The sequence below is a fragment of the Hemiscyllium ocellatum genome, chromosome 3 (assembly GCF_020745735.1).
Source record: "Hemiscyllium ocellatum isolate sHemOce1 chromosome 3, sHemOce1.pat.X.cur, whole genome shotgun sequence".
Lineage (NCBI taxonomy): Eukaryota > Metazoa > Chordata > Chondrichthyes > Orectolobiformes > Hemiscylliidae > Hemiscyllium > Hemiscyllium ocellatum.
In genome coordinates this window covers 43,213,993-43,234,373 of record NC_083403.1, presented here as the reverse complement: position 1 = coordinate 43,234,373, position 20,381 = coordinate 43,213,993, and the positions used below count along the sequence as shown (strand labels likewise).

At 41.8% G+C, this 20,381-nt stretch overlaps 1 protein-coding gene across 1 annotated transcript; it reads left to right on the top strand.

The window, feature by feature from the left end:
• The first annotated feature begins 7,474 nt into the window (after positions 1-7,474).
• On the top strand, positions 7,475-13,309 carry tent5aa (terminal nucleotidyltransferase 5Aa). The gene has a single exon (XM_060849736.1). The coding sequence runs from the start codon at positions 7,749-7,751 to the stop codon at positions 8,928-8,930; it is 1,182 nt and encodes a 393-aa protein (XP_060705719.1). The 5' UTR covers positions 7,475-7,748; the 3' UTR covers positions 8,931-13,309.
• Positions 13,310-20,381: the final 7,072 nt, after the last annotated feature.

Here is a 20,381-nt window from a genome sequence, read left to right as displayed (position 1 = left end):
TCTTAAATAAATGGAAAATAACTCATTATTTAAAGAAGAGCAGGTGAGGTCTTCTGGGGTCCCGGCCAATTCTAATTCCTCAAAAAGGCCAAAATATCAGGCTCATAATTTATTGAATTGCCTTTTGTGTTATTTTGCAGCTTGCAAAACTGATTTTCTATTTCAGAGAAGTGACTATACCATCAAATACTTGTGAAGCACTTTGAGACGGAAAAGACATTGTAAATTCAAGTTACTTCATTAAAACCTTAATATCACTATCTGTAAGATCAGCATATACATTTTCTTTTTGGCCAAAAAGTCCATTCTTCAGTTTATTTAAGACTAGTATCACAGCTATTCCAAAGCATTGCCCACTAGTACTTGAAAGGCTTCTTCTTTGCAATCAGCTTGAACTGTAATATTCAGATACTGTCTTATCCAATTGCTATCTCCGCTTTTTCTTTAAAAAGTACAATCTATTTAGACAGACCTCCATGACCATCACATAGTTTATATAAACAATATGGATGAGAATTTAGAAGGCATGGTTTATAGTTTACAGATGACACCAAAATTGGTGATAGAGTGGACATTGAAGAAGGTTATCTAAGATTACAAAGGGATCTTCATCAATTGGGCCAATGAGCTAATGAGTGGCAGATGGACCTTAGTTTGGATAAATAAGAGGTGTTGCGTTTTGGTAAAATGAACAAAGGCAGGACTTAAACAATTAATGGTTAGACCCTTGATATTGTTACCACTTAGAGACCTATTCTTTGAAAGTTACATCACAGGTAAGACAGGATGGTAAAGAAGGCATTTGGAATATTTGCCTTCATTGCTCAGACCATTGAGTATAGAGGTTGGAACATCATGTTGCGATTGTACAGGATGTTGGTAAGGTCCCTTTAGTACTGTGTACAGTTCTGGTTGCCCTGCTATAGGATGGATATTATTAAATTGGAGAGGGCACAGAAAACATTTACAAGGATATGACCAGAACTGGAGGGTTTGAATGATAAGGACAGGTTGGATAGGCTGGTACTTTTTTCTTTGGAAAGCAAGAGGTTGAAGGGTGACCTCACAGAGGTCTATAAAATCATGTGGGGCATGGATAATGCGAATAGCAAAGGTCTTCTCCCTAGAGTAGATGTTCAAAACTAGAGGACATATTTTTAAGGTGAGAGGAAAAAGATTTAAAAGGGACCCGATGGACAACCTTTTCACACAGGGGATGGTTTGCGTGTGTAATGAACTGACAAAGGAAGTGGTAGATGCAGGTACAGTTACAACCTTTAAAAGACATTTGGATAGGTACGTGAATAAGAAAGGTTTAGAGGGGTTGATGCAAATGCAAGCAAATGAGACTAGTTTGTTGTGGGAAAATTGTTTGAAATGGATGGGTTGGACCAAACGGTCTGTTTCTGTGCTGTGTGTCTCCATAACTATCCTAAAACAGATTTTCTGGCTGCTCCAGAGGTAGGGACACTGCTGCTACATTGCAATATGCCATCTCATTTGCTTTTATGTGTGTGGTTCTACATCCTATTAGTTGTTAATTGCTACCGTATTTGACTATGTAGAGTTGCCAGTTTACCATGTCTTGAAAGGCTTCTTCTGTTTATGTTGCCATTGTTCCAAAACTATTGAGACAGCACTGACATTTTTCTCTCTCTTTTCTTGTGTCACATTGCAATTTGCATGCAATTCCCAAATTCCTTTTCTGCCATTGCTTAGTCTATATATATATATATATGTCTCAACCAATTTATTTTGGAATTTCTCAAATGACCTTCCAGTTACCCCAGATTTGCTTTTACATTTCTACAATCGCTTCACATACGTACATTAGAATAATTGAGGTTACAATAGTGGTTCCCAAGGCACTCCTCACTTTAACATTTGCTCTCACTCTAACTCTGCGAAGGATTATACACTTATACCTTGCTCAGAACTTACTCTTAAATGCTCCCACATTTGAATTCAAACAAAATTGCTCATTTCCAATTTATGTAAACAGAGGTGCCTCAGCCATATCATTCGGTTTTACACACACACACGCAAGTCATATAAACACAGGAATGGGAGGAGGCCATCTTTCCCTTTGAGTCCACTCTTACAGTGTAGAAACATGCCCATCAGCCCAATCAGTTCACCCTGACCCTCTGAACAGTCACCCACCCAGACCCATTCCCCTGCATTTACTCCTGTCTAATGCACCTAACCTACACATCCCTGAACACTATGGCAATTTAGCATGGCTAATTCACCTAACCTGCACATCTCTGGATTGCTAGAAGAAACCAGAGCACCCGAAGAAAACCCACGCAGACACGGGGAGAATGTGCAGACTCCACGCAGACAGTCACCTGAGGCTGGAATTGAACTTAGGCCCGAGGCGCTGTGAGGCAGCAGTGCTAACCACTGAGCCACTATGCTGCCCTCATAGGTGATCTCATTTTAACCAGAACTCCACATTCCTTCCAACCTTAAATCACTGGCTTATCAAGAATCTATCTACCTCCACCTTGAAAATATTCAAAGATTCTGCCTGAACCACCTTTTCCAGAAGAGAATTTTAAAAACTAGCAATACTATATCATAGAGATCTACAGCACCGAAAAAGGCCCTTTTGCCTACTGTTTCTAACTAAGCAACTACCTATTCCAGTCCCATTTCCCAGCACTTGGCTCATAGACTTGTAAGATTTGGCATCACAAATGGATATTAAAATGTTTTTAATTATTCTGAGGGTTTTTATAGCGAGTCCTGGATTCTCACATCCCTCTGAATATTCTTCTTTTATTAGGTGGTGTAGTGGACACTGAAGAAGATTATCTCAGAGTACAATGGGACCCTGATCAGATGGGCCAATGGGCTGAGGAATGCCAGATAGCGTTTATTTTAGAAAATTGTGGTAAGACGAACCATGGCAGGACTTTGCAGTTAGTGATTGGGCCTGAGGAATGTTGCCGAATAGAGACCTAGGCGTGCATGTGCATAGCTCTTTGAAAGTGGAGTTATGGGTAGACAAGGTGGTGAACAAGACATTTAGTATGCATGCCTTCATTGATCAGAACACTGATTTTAGGAGTTCGGATATAATGTTGTGCCTGTAGAGGATGTTGGTGAGGTCACATTTGGAATACTGCATACAATTCTGGTCATTCTTCTAAAGGAAGGACATTGTTATTCTTGAGAGAGTGCAGTAAAGATTTGCAAAGTTGCTGTCAGTACTGGAGGGTTTTAGCTATAGAGAGAGGCTGAATAGACTGGGACTTTTTTCCTTGGAGTGTTGGAGACTGAGGGGTGACCTTGTAGAGGTTTATAAAATGATGAGGGGGGAGTTGGATACAGTGAATAACCAAGGTCTTTTCCTCAGGGTAGGGGAGTCTAAAATAAGAGGGCATATGTTTAAGATGAGAGGGGAAAGATTTAAAGTGGACCTGAGGGGTAATTTCTTCACACAGACGGTGGTATGTGTATTGAACAAACTGCCAGAGGTGGAGGTGGGTATAATTACAACATTTAAAAGGCACCTGCATGTAGGTATGAATAGGAAGGGTTTAGAGGGATAATGGCCAAATGCTGGCGAATTGGACTAAGTAAGGTTGGTCTGTCTGTTAGCACAGATGAGTTATACTGAAAGGTCTATTTCATGCCGTATAACTCTGTGCCTTAATGTCCCGGTCAATGATCCCTTCACCAAGGGGAAAAGTTTCCTTCTGCCTACCTTATCTATGCCCCTTATAATTTTATACATTTCAATCATGTATCTTCTGAACTCTTCCACTCTATGGAAAACAATCCCACTCTATCCAATTTATCTTCATAACTGAAATCCTCCAGGAAACAGCAACCTTTTAAATCTCCTCTATACTCTCTCTATTGCTATCACATTCCTCTCATAACATGGATTCCAGTACTGCACATAATACTGTAGCTGTGGCCTAAACAACATCATACAGTTCCAGCATGATCCCTCTATTGCTAAACTCTGTGCTTCGGTTAATAAAGGAAGTATACCATATAGAGTCATAGAGATGTACAGTGTGGAAACAGACCCTTTGGTCCAACCCGTCCATGCCGACCAGATATCCCAACCCAATTTACTCCCACCTGCCAGCACCCGGCTCATATCCTTCCAAACCCTTTCTATTCATATACCCATCCAAATGCCTCTTAAATGTTGCAATTGTACCAGCCTCCACCACATCCTCTAGCAGCTCATTCCATACATGTACCACCCTCTGTGTGAAAAAGTTGCCCTTATTTCTCTTTTATATCTCTCCCTGCTCACCCTAAACCTATGCCTTCTAGGTCTGGACTCCCCGACCACAGGGAAAGAGTTTTGTCTATTTATCCTATCCATGCCCCTCATCATTTTGTAAACCTCTGTAAGTTCACCCCTCAGCCTCCGATGCTCCAGGGAAAACAGCCCAGCCTGTTCAGCCTCTCCCTGTATCTCAGATCCTTCAACCCTGGCAACATCCTTGTAAATCTTTTCTGAACCCTTTCAAGTTTCACAACTTCTTTCCTATAGGAAGGAGACCAGAATTGCAACAATATTCCAACAGTGGCCTAACCAATGTCCTGTACAGCCGCAACATGACCCCTCAACTCCTGTACTCAATACTCTGACCAATAAAAGAAAGCATACCAAACGTCTTCTTCACTATCCTATCTACCTGCGACTCCACTTTCAAGGAGCTATGAACCTGCACTCCAAGGTCTCTTTGTAAGTGTCCTAGGGAGTGTTGCTGAACAAAGTGTATAAGTCCTGCTAAGATTTGCTTTCTCAAAATGCAGCACCTCACATTTATCTAAATTAAACTCCATCTGCCACTTCTCAGCCCATTGGCCCACCTGGTCCAGATCCTGTTGTAATCTGAGGTACCCCTCCACTACACCTCCAATTTTGGTGTCATCTGCAAACTTACTAACTGTACCTCTTATGCTCATATCCAAATCATTTATGTAAGCGACAAAAAGTAGAGGGCTGAGCACCGATCCCTGTGGCACTCCACTGGTCACAGGCCTCCAGTCTGAAAAACAACCCTCCACCCCACCCTCTGTCTTCTACCTTTGAGCCAGTTCTGTATCCAAATGGCTAGTTCTCCCTGTATTCCATGAGATCTAACCTTGCTAACGCCTTACTGAAGTCCGTATAGATCACATCTACTGCTCTGCCCTCATCAATCTTCTTTGTTACTTCTTCAAAAAACTCAATCAAGTTTGTGAGACATGATTTCCCACGCACAAAGCCATGTTGACTATCCCGAATTAGTCCTTGCCTTTACAAATACAAAAATACTTTCTGGAAGGAACAAGTGCTTCTGATCTCTATCTTAAATGGGTGACCTGTCATTTTAAACGGTACTCCTTCAACCGGCGGAGGAAAGATCCTTTCCGTGTGCACCTTGTCAAGCTCCTTCAGTATTTTGTGTGCTTCAATCAAGTCATCTCTAAACTGCCATCAAATACAAGATTAAAAATCACACAATACCAGGTTACAGTCCAAAGGTTTAATTGGAAGCATTAGCTTTCAGAGCGGCACTCCTTCATCAGATGGTTCATCAGGTCACAACAACCACCTGATGAAGGAGTGTCGCTCCGAAAGCTAGTGCTTCCAATTAAACCTGTTGGACTATAATCTGGTGTTGTGTGATTTTTAAGTTTGTACACCCCAGTCCAACACCGGCATCTCCAAATCATGACAGTAAATACAAGAATAGCCTGTCCAACCTTTCATAAAACAACTCACGCTGCCATTTATTCCTTGTCAGATGACTGGTCAGTATTTAAGCTGATTAATGTTAACCAGGTTATTGGTGTATGGAACTATTCCCAAAGTTACCTCTGATAACTAATGATGTGAACTCACATGGAATTAAGAAATAATAGGTCTACATTTGATTGTTACCTGTTCTGTTATGTCTTTCCTGCTTCATGGTCATCAGAGCTTTATCAATGTCCTCCTCAGTATGGAGCTCTGTTTAATTACCAATTAGAGGGATGTAAATGACCAGGAATATGTGTTAATACACTAAGTTTTAAGAGTATTTCGACTTAGGTCTTTAACAAATCTGGATCTTGTCGTTACTGCTCCCCTTAGCTGGTTCTATATTGACTGTGGTTGTTGGACCCAAAACCCAATGTAACGGTCACACCTGCTGTTCCCGGAAAGGTTCACAAGTGAAGAACATCAAAATGTTTAATCTAATTGTCGTTTGCTCCGTTTAGTTCAGTCTGCAAAGGCTATTTTCATTGAAACAAAAAGCAGAGATTGGGAATGATTACAGTTAATGTGTGGACTGTCGCTATTTGTAGTCCTGCCAACAGGAGACGCAGTTACCACACTACACTGACACTTGCCCTGGACAAGACTGTGCAACTTGCAACATTGTCCAGTCACGTTTTAGTTTAACATTTTTTGCTCTCTTGGTTTTGAAGCAGCTCAGTTAGACAAGTTGCAGTTTATAAAATATGTGGGAGATATTTTATATAAAACTTTTAAACTCGTCAAATGCCTTCGGAATAGGCATAGCTTCAGAGAATCTACTTTATCCGGGTCTTAGTGTCTGGTAGGATTCCAAACTGCTTCAAGCAATTTTACATTTAAAATGACGCAGACATACAGCTGACTTCGAATTCATGGGAAACACGAAACGAGCTTCAAGACAACTGGGCGAAATTATTCACTCCTGATCTCAATATCATTTGTTAGGAGCAACAATTAACACTTCGTCGAGGTTTTTCCACTTATTTTTCTTGAAAAGCTACCATTTGGGTAGAAAAACACAAGGGTCTCATTGAAAATCAGGGTGTCTAAAACGACTGGGTCTGTGCAGTTGAAGTAAATTATTACAATCCGTAACCGTCACAATGACTCGCTTTGCGTTTGAAGTCTTTCACGCCCACCCTAATCCCAACAGGTCCCCCGGGCTCGAAGGTTCCAGGTAATTCCAGAATTCCCAGCACTTTTGTTTGCAAAAAAAAGATTTCAAAAGGGAGAAGTCCCATTGGATGGCAAGCGGGATATACGTTGTTGTGTTGTGGTACACTTAAAAGTCTGGTTTGTCGGCTTGGGGTGCAGGATGACAAGCAGCTGTTTGCAATGTGAATTCCTCTCACTCACATTAGCCACACCGCCGCCTGCACTTTCCATTGAATTTCTCTGGGACAGTAAATTACACTCGCGAACCCGCCCCGCCCCTGACCAGCGGCGATTGGCCGCCTGGCGTCACGGCGAGGCGGGGACCCGCTCCCCATTGGTCTGTCGCGGCTGTCGATCAGCGGAGCCCCGCTCACGCTGCAGCTGAGATTTGATACATTCATAGAAGGAATGGGGGGGGGGGAGAGAGACTGGAGATGTGGAAAGGGTCCACTCAATCCTCACTCATCACCCCTCCAGCTTCATTATGGAAACCCTCGCTCCCCGAAAATACTGAGAAACGGGGGTGGGGGGAGAGGAAAAAATGGAAAGTTAGACCAATGTACAGGTTGATCCAACAAGGACCAGGGCTCGGCAGTTTTATGCAAATATAATAGGCGTGCCATGTCCGTGAGTCACAACCGGAACTGCACGGAGAAGCCATATAAAAACTAATGGGAGAGTTAATACGCAGATAGCTAAAGCTTTGCAGCCTGCACAGTCGAGGGAATTTAAAAAAAAGCAGAGAGAGAAGGGGGTTAAGAAATTGATCACGTCTGCAAAATAATTAAAATAAATCTCTCTCCTCTCCCTCTGAAGAAGCGACAATACAATGGCTGATGAAAATGCCAACACGAAATGCAGTAGTTTTAACGTTTTGAACTGGGAGCAAGTGCAGCGGCTGGACAGGATCCTAACGGAGACGATCCCGATCCACGGGCGGGGTAACTTCCCGACCCTGGAGGTGAAGCCCCGGCAGATCGTGCAGGTGGTGCGGAGCCGCTTGGAGGAGAAGCGGATCCGGGTGCGGGATGTGCGGCTGAACGGCTCGGCGGCCAGTCACGTCCTGCACCAACGCAGCGGGCTGGGCTACAAGGACCTGGACCTCATCTTCCGGGCTGACCTGAGCGGGGACAAGGAGTTCCAGACCGTCAAGAACGTGGTGCTGGATTGCCTCTTGGATTTTTTGCCCGAGGGCGTGAATAAGGAGAAGATCACCCCGCTGACCCTGAAGGAAGCCTACGTGCAGAAGATGGTGAAAGTTTGCAACGACTCGGACCGCTGGAGCCTCATCTCGCTGTCCAACAACAGCGGCAAGAACGTCGAGCTGAAGTTCGTGGACTCGCTGCGGCGTCAGTTCGAGTTCAGCGTGGACGCCTTCCAGATCAACCTGGACTCGCTGCTGCTTTTCTACGAGTGCTCTGAGCACCCCATGTCCGAGCACTTCCACCCCACCATCCTGGGCGAGAGCGTCTACGGCGACTTCGAGGAGGCGCTGGAGCATCTGCAGCACAAGGTGATCGCCACCAGGAACCCCGAGGAGATCCGCGGCGGCGGCCTCCTCAAGTACTGCAACCTGCTGGTGCGGGGCTTCCGGGCGGCCTCCGAGAGCGAGATGAAGGCGCTGCAGCGGTACATGTGCTCCCGCTTCTTCATCGACTTCTCGGACATCGGCGAGCAGCAGAGGAAGCTGGAGTCCTACCTGCAGAACCACTTCCTGGGTCTGGAGGACCGTAAGTACGACTACCTGATGACCCTGCAGAGGGTGGTCAACGAGAGCACCGTCTGCCTGATGGGACACGAGCGGAGGCAGACCTTGAACCTCATCACCATGCTGGCCCTCCGGGTCCTGGCCGAGCAGAACATCATCCCCAATGTGGCCAATGTGACCTGCTACTACCAGCCGGCTCCTTACGTGACCGACGCCAACTTCAACAACTACTACATTGCTCATGTGCAGCCGGTGTTTACCTGCCAGCAGCACACCTACTCGACCTGGCTGCCCTGCAACTGAGAAGAAGGCAAGAAGTGTTTTGATGAGAACCAGACAAAAGGGGCAAAAGAGCAAGAGGGTGAGAACGCAAAGGGGGAGGGCACAGCACCTTGCTTTGTGGTTTGAATCGGGGTGGGAGCAACACACTATATGTATACACATACACAGTAGAAAGTTCGACCCTGCCCTGGCTTGTTTAATGCAATGCTGATCTGCTCAACTTCTGAGAGCTCAACTTTTTTAACTTTTTAAAAACAAAGCTCGTCTGCGTTTTTTTTCCCCTCTCTAGTTGAGGCAGATCGAAATTATTTGAGAGGGAAGGGGGAGTAAACTCAAATTCGATTCAACCCAGAGCCAGGACGTGGGTATGGCTGCTTTTTAAGATGTTTTCTTTTTGAAAAAAGCTAAATAACAAAACACTGTTTTTGCTTTGGCTTTGCACCCCGTCGATTCTGGTTGTTAACTTAAAATGACAACATGGGATATCAGCACCCATACTCTCTTGCGGTCAGGACTGACCAGCCCCTTTTTACAAAAAATGCTAATTTGTGGGTAAAGGAGAGGCTCCGATTTTCCCTCCTTGCCTGTTCTCCGATAAATTCATGTAGCAAAGAAGCTGAAACGCAGAGACCCGTCTCGTATTGCCTTCTGTAAACAGGGTGGGGGAACGGTTGGATTTGGGAGCTTGCGAATGCCATGTATGGGATGATACACCAAGTCAAACTGCTTCTTTGCAGTTGCTTGCTTTTTTTTTGAGTGCTTTCTAAACTCTAAATGGTTTTGCTCCAGACGCAGGATGCAGGATTATTAACAGATGACGACAGAAGTCGCTATTGTGCTGTCCACGGCTCCTGGTTAGAGAGAGCGTACACTTCACATTTTTTTTGAATGTGGAAGTATACAGAATGCTTGGCTAATATAATGTTCAAGGACCAAAGATATATTTTTCGTTTTTTATATGTATATCAACAAAAAAAAACCCATGGACAAGAACAGATGTGGCTAATTTATATTTGTCTACATGAACATGAATCAAAAGTGCCTATTACCTATCAGAATGGGAATGGAGATACTGTATTCAAACCTTGTGGCTTAATCCACATTTTTCTTTATCAGGGACAAAAGAACGTGTTCTTGCACGAATTGCTAAATTCCCTATTTTCTTGGAAAATACTTGTACTAAAATAAAGTTGCTGTTTATGTGATAGTTTAAAAGTATGTATTGTCTTGGACAGTGTAGCACTTAGGCAAGTGTTTAAACAAAGTACTTTATATTTTCCAGTTTGTAATGAGGTTCCTTTGGCACTTTTTGTTTCCTCGCTCAGAAAAGGTATAATATGTTGTGTGATGCAGTTGTATTCGAGTTTTAGTTAAACAAAGCACAGTTGGATGTCTGGGGATAAATGGAAGTGAGAGAGAACTGTGAAATCTTGTAGTTTGCTTATAACACCAAATTAATTGTGAAGTAGATAATGCATTCAGATAAGTAATCCAGTAGAATCCTCTTAGAAACCAGGATGGGACACACCTGAGTTGCTCATAACTGGGCTTGTGTATAATCAGGTCGGCTATTTCAATACTCCATTAATCATATCCAAATGTGTTACTCTTAATCTAGTTTGATGTTACTATGTCAGGATCATGTGACTTTATTTGACAATTTTTGGGAACAAATTTGCATATAATTACCAAAAAAGGGAACCCTGATAAGGACTGCAAACCAAATGAAGTGTTTGACATATGACTAACATAAGCAGGTCAGGACAATACTTGAGCACAAGCTAATGGAAATTGAATTGGAAAGTGACAATGCATTCAGGATTCTTTTGGTTAGACACATTTGGGAAAAAAAACCCTGTTGTGTAATGAGGGAAGAATCTTCTGTCAGCTGTTTGACCCAAGGCAACAACAGCAGCTGTAATTTGCTTTTGGTATGTAGTTTTTTTTAAACTTTGCAACCAAAATGTGGTGTCCCGATATTGCCATTATCTCCACCTCCATCACTGTTCTCCCATTTAGAAATGTTTAAAAATGCATATTTAAATTTATACTCAATTGATGAATGAACTGTTTGAGTGACTGCTAACAGGAGATTTGTGCCTGTCCTTTTATCTTTTTAAAGTACTTTAATCTCCAATTCTAGTTCACCATTTGTTCAAGATTTGCTCTTCATTGGTGTGCATTTTGGCTAAAGTTTGTTATACCAGGATCCATTAAAACAGTTCCTGTTACATGTTTGAAAATTAAGTGTTTGAGCCAGGAGAGAAAATAAAACTTTGCACTCTGAACTCTTGCAATCAGGAACGAGGAGTGACCTTCTCCAATTTGCAATGGGAAAGGAGTTGTACCAGCTTTTAAATGCGCACTTTTTTTTTAAAAGCGTTTAAAAATTCTCAACACCAGGTTGTAATCCAATGGGTTTATTTGGAAGGACTAGCTTTCAGAGCACTGCTCCTTTTATCAGGTGCTCTGAAAGCTAGTGTTTCCAAATCAACCCAATGGACTATGACCTGGTGGTGTGATTCTTTTAAATACCCCAGTCCAACACCGGCACCTCCAAATCCTGACTTTTCATAACAAAAGTGCAGTCAATTCTGAAAAATCTTAAGTCTGTTACTTGGAAATGAGCTTGTTCTATTGTGGAAGATAGGCTTAAAAATGCATAATTGAATGAACTCACTGTGCCCTCTTTGGTTTCTCAAGAGCTCGTGTTTACTGTTGCACATCACTTATACATTCTACAGAGCCTGACAAACTGTTTGAAATACAGCACGTTGTTTACTTGAGGGAGGTGGGGAAAGTACCTTCTCTGCCCTACATTGAATGGCATGTATCATGCTGTTTGTTCAATGTAATACCCCAGTGACTGATCATGCAAAGGAAAGATTTGTTTCCTCCATCGGTACCAGTAGATGCAAATCAGAAATAGCACATATCTGTCAGAATCACAGTACACCTAGCAACTGCTTGTGTTGAATGATAGTTTGGGGAGATAGGATCAGCTGGTGATGTGGTACGTTTATTCTTATCACAGTTACTTGGAGTTCCCAAGGAGGCCATTCTTCAGCAGTGAGTCATCCCTTTATTAGGATCAACACTACTTCTGTGGGAGGCTTGTAGACATTTCTTGTGAAGAGCAAGTCTGCAAAACCACATCAGATAACAACAGCTTTTCAAGCACAGGGATTGGGAGTGGGAAAGAGAATGTAGGATGCCTAAACTAGTTCCAAAATATATCACTGCCACAATATCAAAATGGTAAAGAATGAGTTAAAAAGCAGTATTGCAGCTAATATTGAGATAAATTGGCAGAGTATTTAAGCTGTTAAGTGGAAATTGGTAGTAGAGGCTGCAAACTATGCAGCCTCAGAGTTTTGCTTAATAAGTTTAGAGCTTGTGTGGGGGAGGGGGAGGAAAGGGAATAAGAATTCTCACGAATTCCAGTTAATAGCACATGTAGCAACACAATAGTAACACATGTAGCAACATGAGGGGCTGAAATTATCAACATCTTTTTACAATGGTGAATGGAATTTCAGCTGCCGTGGCCCTTTTAAATACCAGAGAAGCGTGGGAGGCTTGTTTTTTTTTAAGTGACCATCCAAGCACGAATAGTGAAATAGTTTTTAACAAAATCTTCCATAGCGATAAATCCTCTTCTCCATTTGGATTAGCTGCTGTTTTTTGTGTTTTTTTTTTGTAAAACCCGTTTTCAATTTATGCTGAATGCTGTCATTAAGCGATTGAATTGTTTAGAAATAAATGTACGTGTTCTCTTTCCAGCCCCCCTCGAGACACGCGTGCACACACTCCACTCGCCCTTTTAGTTGTTTTTGCCACTAATAGGAGGGGAGAGCTGTTATTCCAAATTGAAATGAAGTATGCCAGCTGAAATTCTGAAGTAAAATGTAATGCAACTTGCAATATGTAAGGTTTTTTTAAAAAAACTGTAATCGTTTTGTGATTTTTTTTGTTGTATTCGAATGTTCTGTAATCCCACCTCAACTCCTCACCCCTAAGAAAAAAAATCACGCCCTTTTGTGGGCAAAAAGAACACTTGAACATCCTCAAGGCTCCCCAGCAGATTGGGCTTCTTGCTGCAAACCTTGGAATATGAGGAAGGCTCTGTGCATTTACTTTTTCTTCAACTGCCGCACGTATGTTTGGCTTCAGAGAGGCTTCCTGTTGCAGCAAACTGTAACTTGGATTTGTCTGCTGGACTCTCGGTGAGTGGAGGCTCTGTCAAAGAGGAAATCAAGGAGCTGATGGAACCTAGGCTTTGAAGACTTAAGCATCTGTGTTAGTCACAAAGGGAACAGATTGTGAATTTTGTTTACACAATCCAATATTTGGATTTTTTTTGTTTTGGTAAATAAAAGGAAGTTATTTTTTTCTATTGATGTGCGTCTTAAGTGTCTTTAATGCCTCTTTTAAAATGGCCAACCATTGCATTCTAATCTGTCTAAACGTTCATTGCTGAAATCTAAACACAGCACTTTCACAGAAGCTGAGCATTCAGCAATCTCTGACTGCAACTCAGGGAAAAGGCAGCCCTGCCAGCCAAGTGGAGCTGGTTCAAGTAGTTCAAAATAAATGAAGAATGTTGCCAGAAATTCTTGGCTTGGATAACATTGGGTTTTAGCACGTTAACCTTTTTTTTCTTGCCCTTCAGTGGGTGGGGTGACAGCGGGATAGGTGAAGATAAATATGCTCATGGTCGATTGCCAAAATTGCTACATTATAAATAACAGGGAAGATGGTTATAGTAACCTTTTTTTGTGGGAGGGAGGAAATAAAGGATCTCTTTCTCACTTTAGAGTTATGGCTACACCTACATTTTGAATTGTTTGCATTATAGCCTTCCAAAAAAAAACTTGACAGATGCCCCTAGGATGGGATTTTATAGAACCAGCAATTTGACCAATTCAGTACTTTTTATAATGCAATAATTTTGTTACATTTACAGCTGCTCAAGTGACTTCAGCAGTGGTAATCAGAAATTAGTTTTGCTTTGAGGAAGGTATGAAGTGGCAATGACTTTGCAAGTTTAGGTGATCCTAGTTTATTGTAGCATTGTTAAAAATCATTTACACATTCAAGAGCTAAGTGAGGCATAAATGGGTATTTCACACTTGTATATTTATAAATGCAATCGATGGGAATAATGAGTATTTCAGTTTCACCAGTGCAACACCATGCTGCATGCAATATGATTATTGGGTAGGCAAATGAATGCGAGATTATACTTGTTGAATTTTTTTTTCAGTCAATCTAAAACGGTTTTAAGTTGTCTGAATAATTTTCAGATTGGGGTAACTATCCGGAAGCAATCATAAATGACAGGATCTATTAGTGAATTCCTGTATCCAAAGCTGCATATTTTATTGACTAAAATCCAGCTAAGTAAATATTTCTCTAGAAATGATGTTCAATAGAAGTTTCATATTTAGATTACTTATGTCGTGTGTCACTATCTTTATTTGGCTAAAGAGTCAAATTAACCCATTATATAAATGTATTGGGTCCTGTGATACTAAATAACCTAAGTTTGCAAGAAAACAAGTTGTATTTGTCTTGGTTGTGTAGTGAAAGGAATCTGAATCCACAGAGCAATAAAGTTGTCAAAAAAAACTGTTGAAGGTGTGGAAGATAAGTTCCATAAACATGCTTTTTAAGCAGTTTTTGTAAACTGGGAGGGAGCATGGTAGAGAAATGTTTGTGGAGTGTCACACAAAAGTTGGGCTGTCATGTTGAAGAAGCTGTTGGTTATACAATAGAAAGGTGGAAAATAAAGAATTATCTGGTTTCTGAGCAATTAAGTATGCATGGAACGCATTACTAAAGTGGGGTTAAGATTTTGTCTGTATATGGGGACACAGAGCTTGGAACAGTAGGTGTCAATAACAGGATGTTACTTGGGTGAAAATTTGTGCTGTGATATTTGAACCTGTTATTGTGGAGAGTTGAGCCAGAATGATTAGTAAATCAGGAGACTATGAGGAACTATGTGTTAGGTGTTCAAATTTACATAATGGTCATACCTGTAGAGTTGGTGAAAACATATTTTCAGCAGCATCAGGCATAATCTAGCTTTGAATTAAAGATTGGGATTTTTATAGATACCTGATGCTTTACCTTTCAGTTCTGTATTTGGAAAGCACAAAGCATTATACCAGTACCACCTTTTTTCTTAAACCATTAACCTGACAAAACTTTTAAACTCATTATGTGGTGTTTTGGCATTCAAGGTAGAGATTAAAATAAAATGCATTAAAGTCATTCAATAAAGTATGATTGCTTTCTGACCTGGTGTACTTGGAGCTGATTTACAATCTATTAAGTTTATATATAATTGAAATGCTATATTAAAAATATACTGCTGCATCAGTTGGCATGAAGTAAGCAAATCTGCAATAGCAAGGTGCTCAGCTAATTTTAAAAAAAGTTGAGGCTTATGACCCAGTATTTTCTGTTCCCAAAAAAGCATCTGGTGTGGTTTGCAAACATGTTGTTGACAATGCACTGCAGTGTTTCTAATAAAGATTCTAGAGTTCTAAAAGTTGGTTATATTCCTATAAATCTTTTTGGAGGAAGAATTCATATTTGAAATGTTAGGCGTAGGACTATAATAACAAAATAACCACCGAGGACTCATTTCTGTCAACTTTATTGACTTGCAATTGGCCCAATGCTAGATAAGTGGGCAAACTGTTCTATAATCGCACCATCTTATCGTCCCCCTGGGAGAATGTAAACCTAATATAGACTGCAACATTTGAACCTGCACAATGTGCCCTTTTCATCCCGAAATCTTCTCATAAAGTACAGTGTATTTAGTAAATTTTAATAGGGAGTTAAAAGCCAGTGGTGTATTCCTTTCATAACATTGTTCACTTCTTACATTTTATGAGAGTAAATGTTTTCTCAGCTGTTTTCTGATTTCTGTAATCAGAGTAGTCTGCTCTTTTATTTAAACATGAATTGTTGATTCTTTTCCCTCTCTTGCTAAGCATATTGAGAAAATTAGCATCATTACAGCCTCAATTCCTACTTGAACCCTATTTTGCTCAAGTTTTTCATGTTACAGAGGAACTACAAGCTCTTAATTATGCTGTTATTCATCACAGTAAAACAGCCAATGTGGCTTTAGAATGATGAGATGAATGACAAGATATTAACACTTTCCTAATAGAGTTTAGGTGAAATTCTAGGTTCAAGCTATAATTTCAGTATGACCATTGGGTGTGTGAGTGCACAAAAGCATGTCTTTGCACAACTATTCCTGAGTGCTGGAGTATAAATAGTTCTATAGAATATTAGAAATACTATGTAAACTGGTTTTGGACATTCCATTTTGAGCATTGGTATAACTGATTTGCATAAAACATGGTCTGCCTGGATTTTTCTGGTTGCCCAGTATTGTGGTTTTTTACAAAAAATGTCAAACTTTCAAAGGCACCTTCTATTGGAGATGCCTTCTGTTTTTTCCCTTGTGGCCTAAACAGAGGACGGTCATCTCAGTTGATGGTACTGCATGGCACCATAAAGATGCAGGATGCCATCCCTGATGGCAGTTCTGGAATCAGCCTCTTGATTGGCTGTGGTTGGTGAGATTGTTGTTGCCCTTTGCACATGTGGGTTCACGATCTGTATTTGGTATTGGGATTCGCAGTATGCCAGTAAATTCCTGGCTTCTGTCTGAGAGAAAATGAATTTGAATGAAACAAAGTGCCCCCTAAGAGCAAAGTGACTTAGGTTTTAAAAATCTGAGCATAAGTATTCTTGTTTAATCAATACATGCAGGGTGTCAAAATTAAAATATATCAATTCAATATTATGGGCATTTAATAATAAGGCTTGGCCAAAGTTCAGGACAGTACAAAGCCACAATATAAGAATGCAGTCAGGTCAAAGTTTCTTCTCATTGTGCGAATAAGTGGATCTTGGTAAGGACTTCGAGGAGAAAGTGAGGTCTACAGATGCTGGAGATCAGAGCTGAAAATGTGTTGCTGGAAAAGCGCAGCAGGTCAGGCAGCATCCAAGGAACAGGAGACTCAACGTTTCGGGCATAAGCCCTTCTTCAGGAATGGGAAGAAGAGAGCTTCTTCAAGGAAGGCATCCTTGCAAGAGAATTCGCAGTAGATTAAAATCTTCGAAGAGAAAGTGAGGTCTGCAGATGCTGGAGATCAGAGCTGAAAATGTGTTGCTGGAAAAGCGCAGCAGGTCAGGCAGCATCCAAGAAACAGGAGACTCGACGTTTCGGGCATAAGCCCTTCTTCAGGAAGGGTTTCCTGAAGAAGGGCTTATGCCCGAAACGTCGAGTCTCCTGTTCCTTGGATGCTGCCTGACCTGCTGCGCTTTTCCAGCAACACATTTTCAGCTTGGTAAGGACTTCCCTGATGTACCTAAGTTTGCAGATTAGCTGACTTTAATTGAGTTGACATTTGAGGTATGTCATTGATCTTGCTATTTTTGGGCAAAATAGATGAGAACCCAGTCATCCATTTCTCTTTTGACAACTGTCCAGTGATACCTGATGTTAAAGATAGGGATATTAAGTGAGAAAAGGACCATGGCCTCAGTCACATTAATGCCCCATTGCAATCATCACCTATAAATGGCCAACTGGAAAAGGCATCAGAGAGGTGCTGACACTGATCCCCGGAAAAGTCTTCAGAAAAGAACATACCAAGAGAAAATTAAAGAGGTAAGCCCACTCCTTTTAAAAAAAAACACATATTTTGAATACATTGGGATGGCACGGTGGCACAGTGGTTAGCATTGCTGCCTCTCAGCACCAGAGACCCAGGTTTAATTCCAGCCTCGGATAATAGTGTGGAGTTTGCACATTCTCACCGAGTCTGCGTGAGTTTCCTCCCACAATCCAAAGGTGTTTAGGTTAGGTGAATAGGCTGTGCTAAATTGCCCATAGTGTTCGGGGATGTAAAGGTTAGGTGCATGAGTCAGGGGTCAATGTAGGGGAATGGGTCTGGATGGGATACTCTTCAGAGGGTCAGCGTGGAGTGGTTGGGCCGAAGGTCCTGTTTCCACACTGTAGGGATTCTAATTCATGTGAAAATTTTAATTCCAGATGTCAATCATTTGTGCTATATTTTAGTTACGGAGTAAATTGTATATTAAGTTGTAAGTTGTATGGGAGCTGGCTGATTCCATTGTGAATGGCAGTGACCACATCTGCAGCAAGTGTTGGTTGCTGGAAGAACTCGGGATCAGAGTTGATGATCTGGAATCTGAGCTTCAAACATTGTGGCACATCCAGGAGGGGGTGGGTTACCTGGACGCTTTGTTTCAGGAGGCAGTCACACTTGGGAGATTAAGTAATTCACATTCAGCTAGTGATCAGGGACATCAGAGTGTGACTGTAAGTGAGGCAGGTAGGGGGAACCTGAGTTCAGGAGTGGAGGAGGCTCAGCCCTTGACCTTGTCCAACAGGTATGAGATTCTTGCTCCCTGTACGGATGAGGAAAAGGGCTGTGGGGAGGATGAGCCAGCTGACCACGGCACCATGGTGCAGAAGGCCATTCAAGAGGGGGGAGCAAAAAGACAAGTAGTTGTTATAGGGGATTCTATAATTGGGAGACAAATAGTATCCTTTACAAGCCGGATCGGGAGTCTCGCATGGTGTGTTGCCTGCCTGGTGGGGGTGGGTTGCCTTGTTAGTTAAGAACAAAATTAAATCTATGGCACTGAATGACATAGCGTCGGATGATGTGGAGTCTGTGTGGGTGGAATTGAGGAACTACAAAGGCAAAAAAACCATAATGGAAGTTATATACAGACCTCCTAACAGTGGTCAGGACCAAGGGTGCAACATGTACCGAGAAAAAGAGAAGACATGTCAGAAAGTCAAGGTCACGGTGATCATGGGAGACTTCAATATGCAGGTGGACTGAGTAAATAATGTTGCCAGTGGATCCAAAGAAAGGGAATTCATGGAATGCTTACAGGATGGCTTTTTGGAACAGCTTGTCTTGGAGCCCACAAGGGAGCAGGCTATTTTGGACCTAGTGCTATCTAATGAACCAGACTTTATAAAAAATCTTAAAGTAAGGGAACACTTAGGAAGCAGCGATCATAATATTGGAGAGTTCAATCTGCAGTTTGAAAGAGAGAATGCAAAATTGGATGTAATGGTGTTACAGTTAAATAAAGGTAATTATGAGGGCATGAGAGAGGAACTGACAAAAATAGACTGGAAGCAGAGCCTAGCGGGGAAGACAGTAGAGCAAAAATGGCAGGAGTTTCTGGGTATAATTGAGGACACTGTACAGAGGTTCATCCCCAAGAAAAGAAAGATTATCCGGGGAGGGATTAGACAGCCATGGCTGACAAAGGAAGTCAGGAAATGTATTAAAGAAAAAGAGAGATCCTATAAAGTGGCCAAGAGCAGTAGGAAATCAGAAGATTGGGAAGGCTACAAAAACAAACAGAGGATAACAAAGAGAGTAATAACGAAGGAGAGGATCAAATATGAAGGTAGGCTAGTCGGTAATACTAGAAATGATAGTAAACATTTCTTTCAATACATAAGAAACAAATGACAGGCAAAAGCAGACATTGGGCCACTTCAAATTGATGCTGGAAGCCTAGTGATGGGAGATAAGGAAATAGCTGGAGAACTTTATAAGTACTTTGCATCAGTCTTCACAGTGGAAGACATGAGTAATATCCCAACAATTAAAGGGAGTCAAGGGGCTGAGTTGCATATTGTTGCCATTACAAAAGAGAAAGTGCTAGAAAAGCTAAAAGGTCTTAAAATTGATAAATCTCCTGGCCCTGATGGGCTACATCCTGGAGTTCTGAGGGAGGTGGCTGAGGAAATAGCGGAGGCGCTGGTTGAGATCTTTCAAAAGTCACTGGAGTCAGGGAAAGTCCCGGATGATTGGAAGATCGCTGTTGTAACCCCCTTGTTCAAGAAAGGATCAAGACAAAAGATGGAAAATTATAGGCCAATTAGCCTAACCTTGGTTGTTGGTAAAATTCTAGAATCCATCATTAAGAATGAGGTTTCTCAATTCTTGGAAGAGCAGGGCCAAATTAGAACAAGTCAACATGGATTTAGTAAGGGGAGGTCATGCCTGACAAACCTGTTGGAATTCTTTGAAAAGGTGACAAGTAGGTTAGACAGGGAAACCCAGTGGATGTGGTCTATCTAGACTTCCAAAAGGCCTTTGATAAAGTGCCACACAGGAGGCTGCTGAGCAAGGTGAGGGCCCATGGTGTTCGAGGTGAGCTCCTGGCATAGATTGACGATTGGCTGTCTGACAGAAGGCAGAGAGTTGGGATAAAAGGTTCTTTTTCGGAATGGCAGTCAGTGACAAGCGGTGTCCCGCAGGGTTCAGTGTTGTGGCCACAGCTGTTCATGTTTTATATTAATGATCTGGATGAAGGGACTAGGGGCATTCTAGTGAAGTTTGCCGATGATACAAAGTTAGGTGGACAGGCAGGTAG

What these genes read in the sequence shown, in the direction of transcription:
- tent5aa (XM_060849736.1), top strand. Translation starts at nt 7,749, where the DNA reads ATGGCTGATGAAAATGCCAACACGAAATGCAGTAGTTTTAACGTTTTG.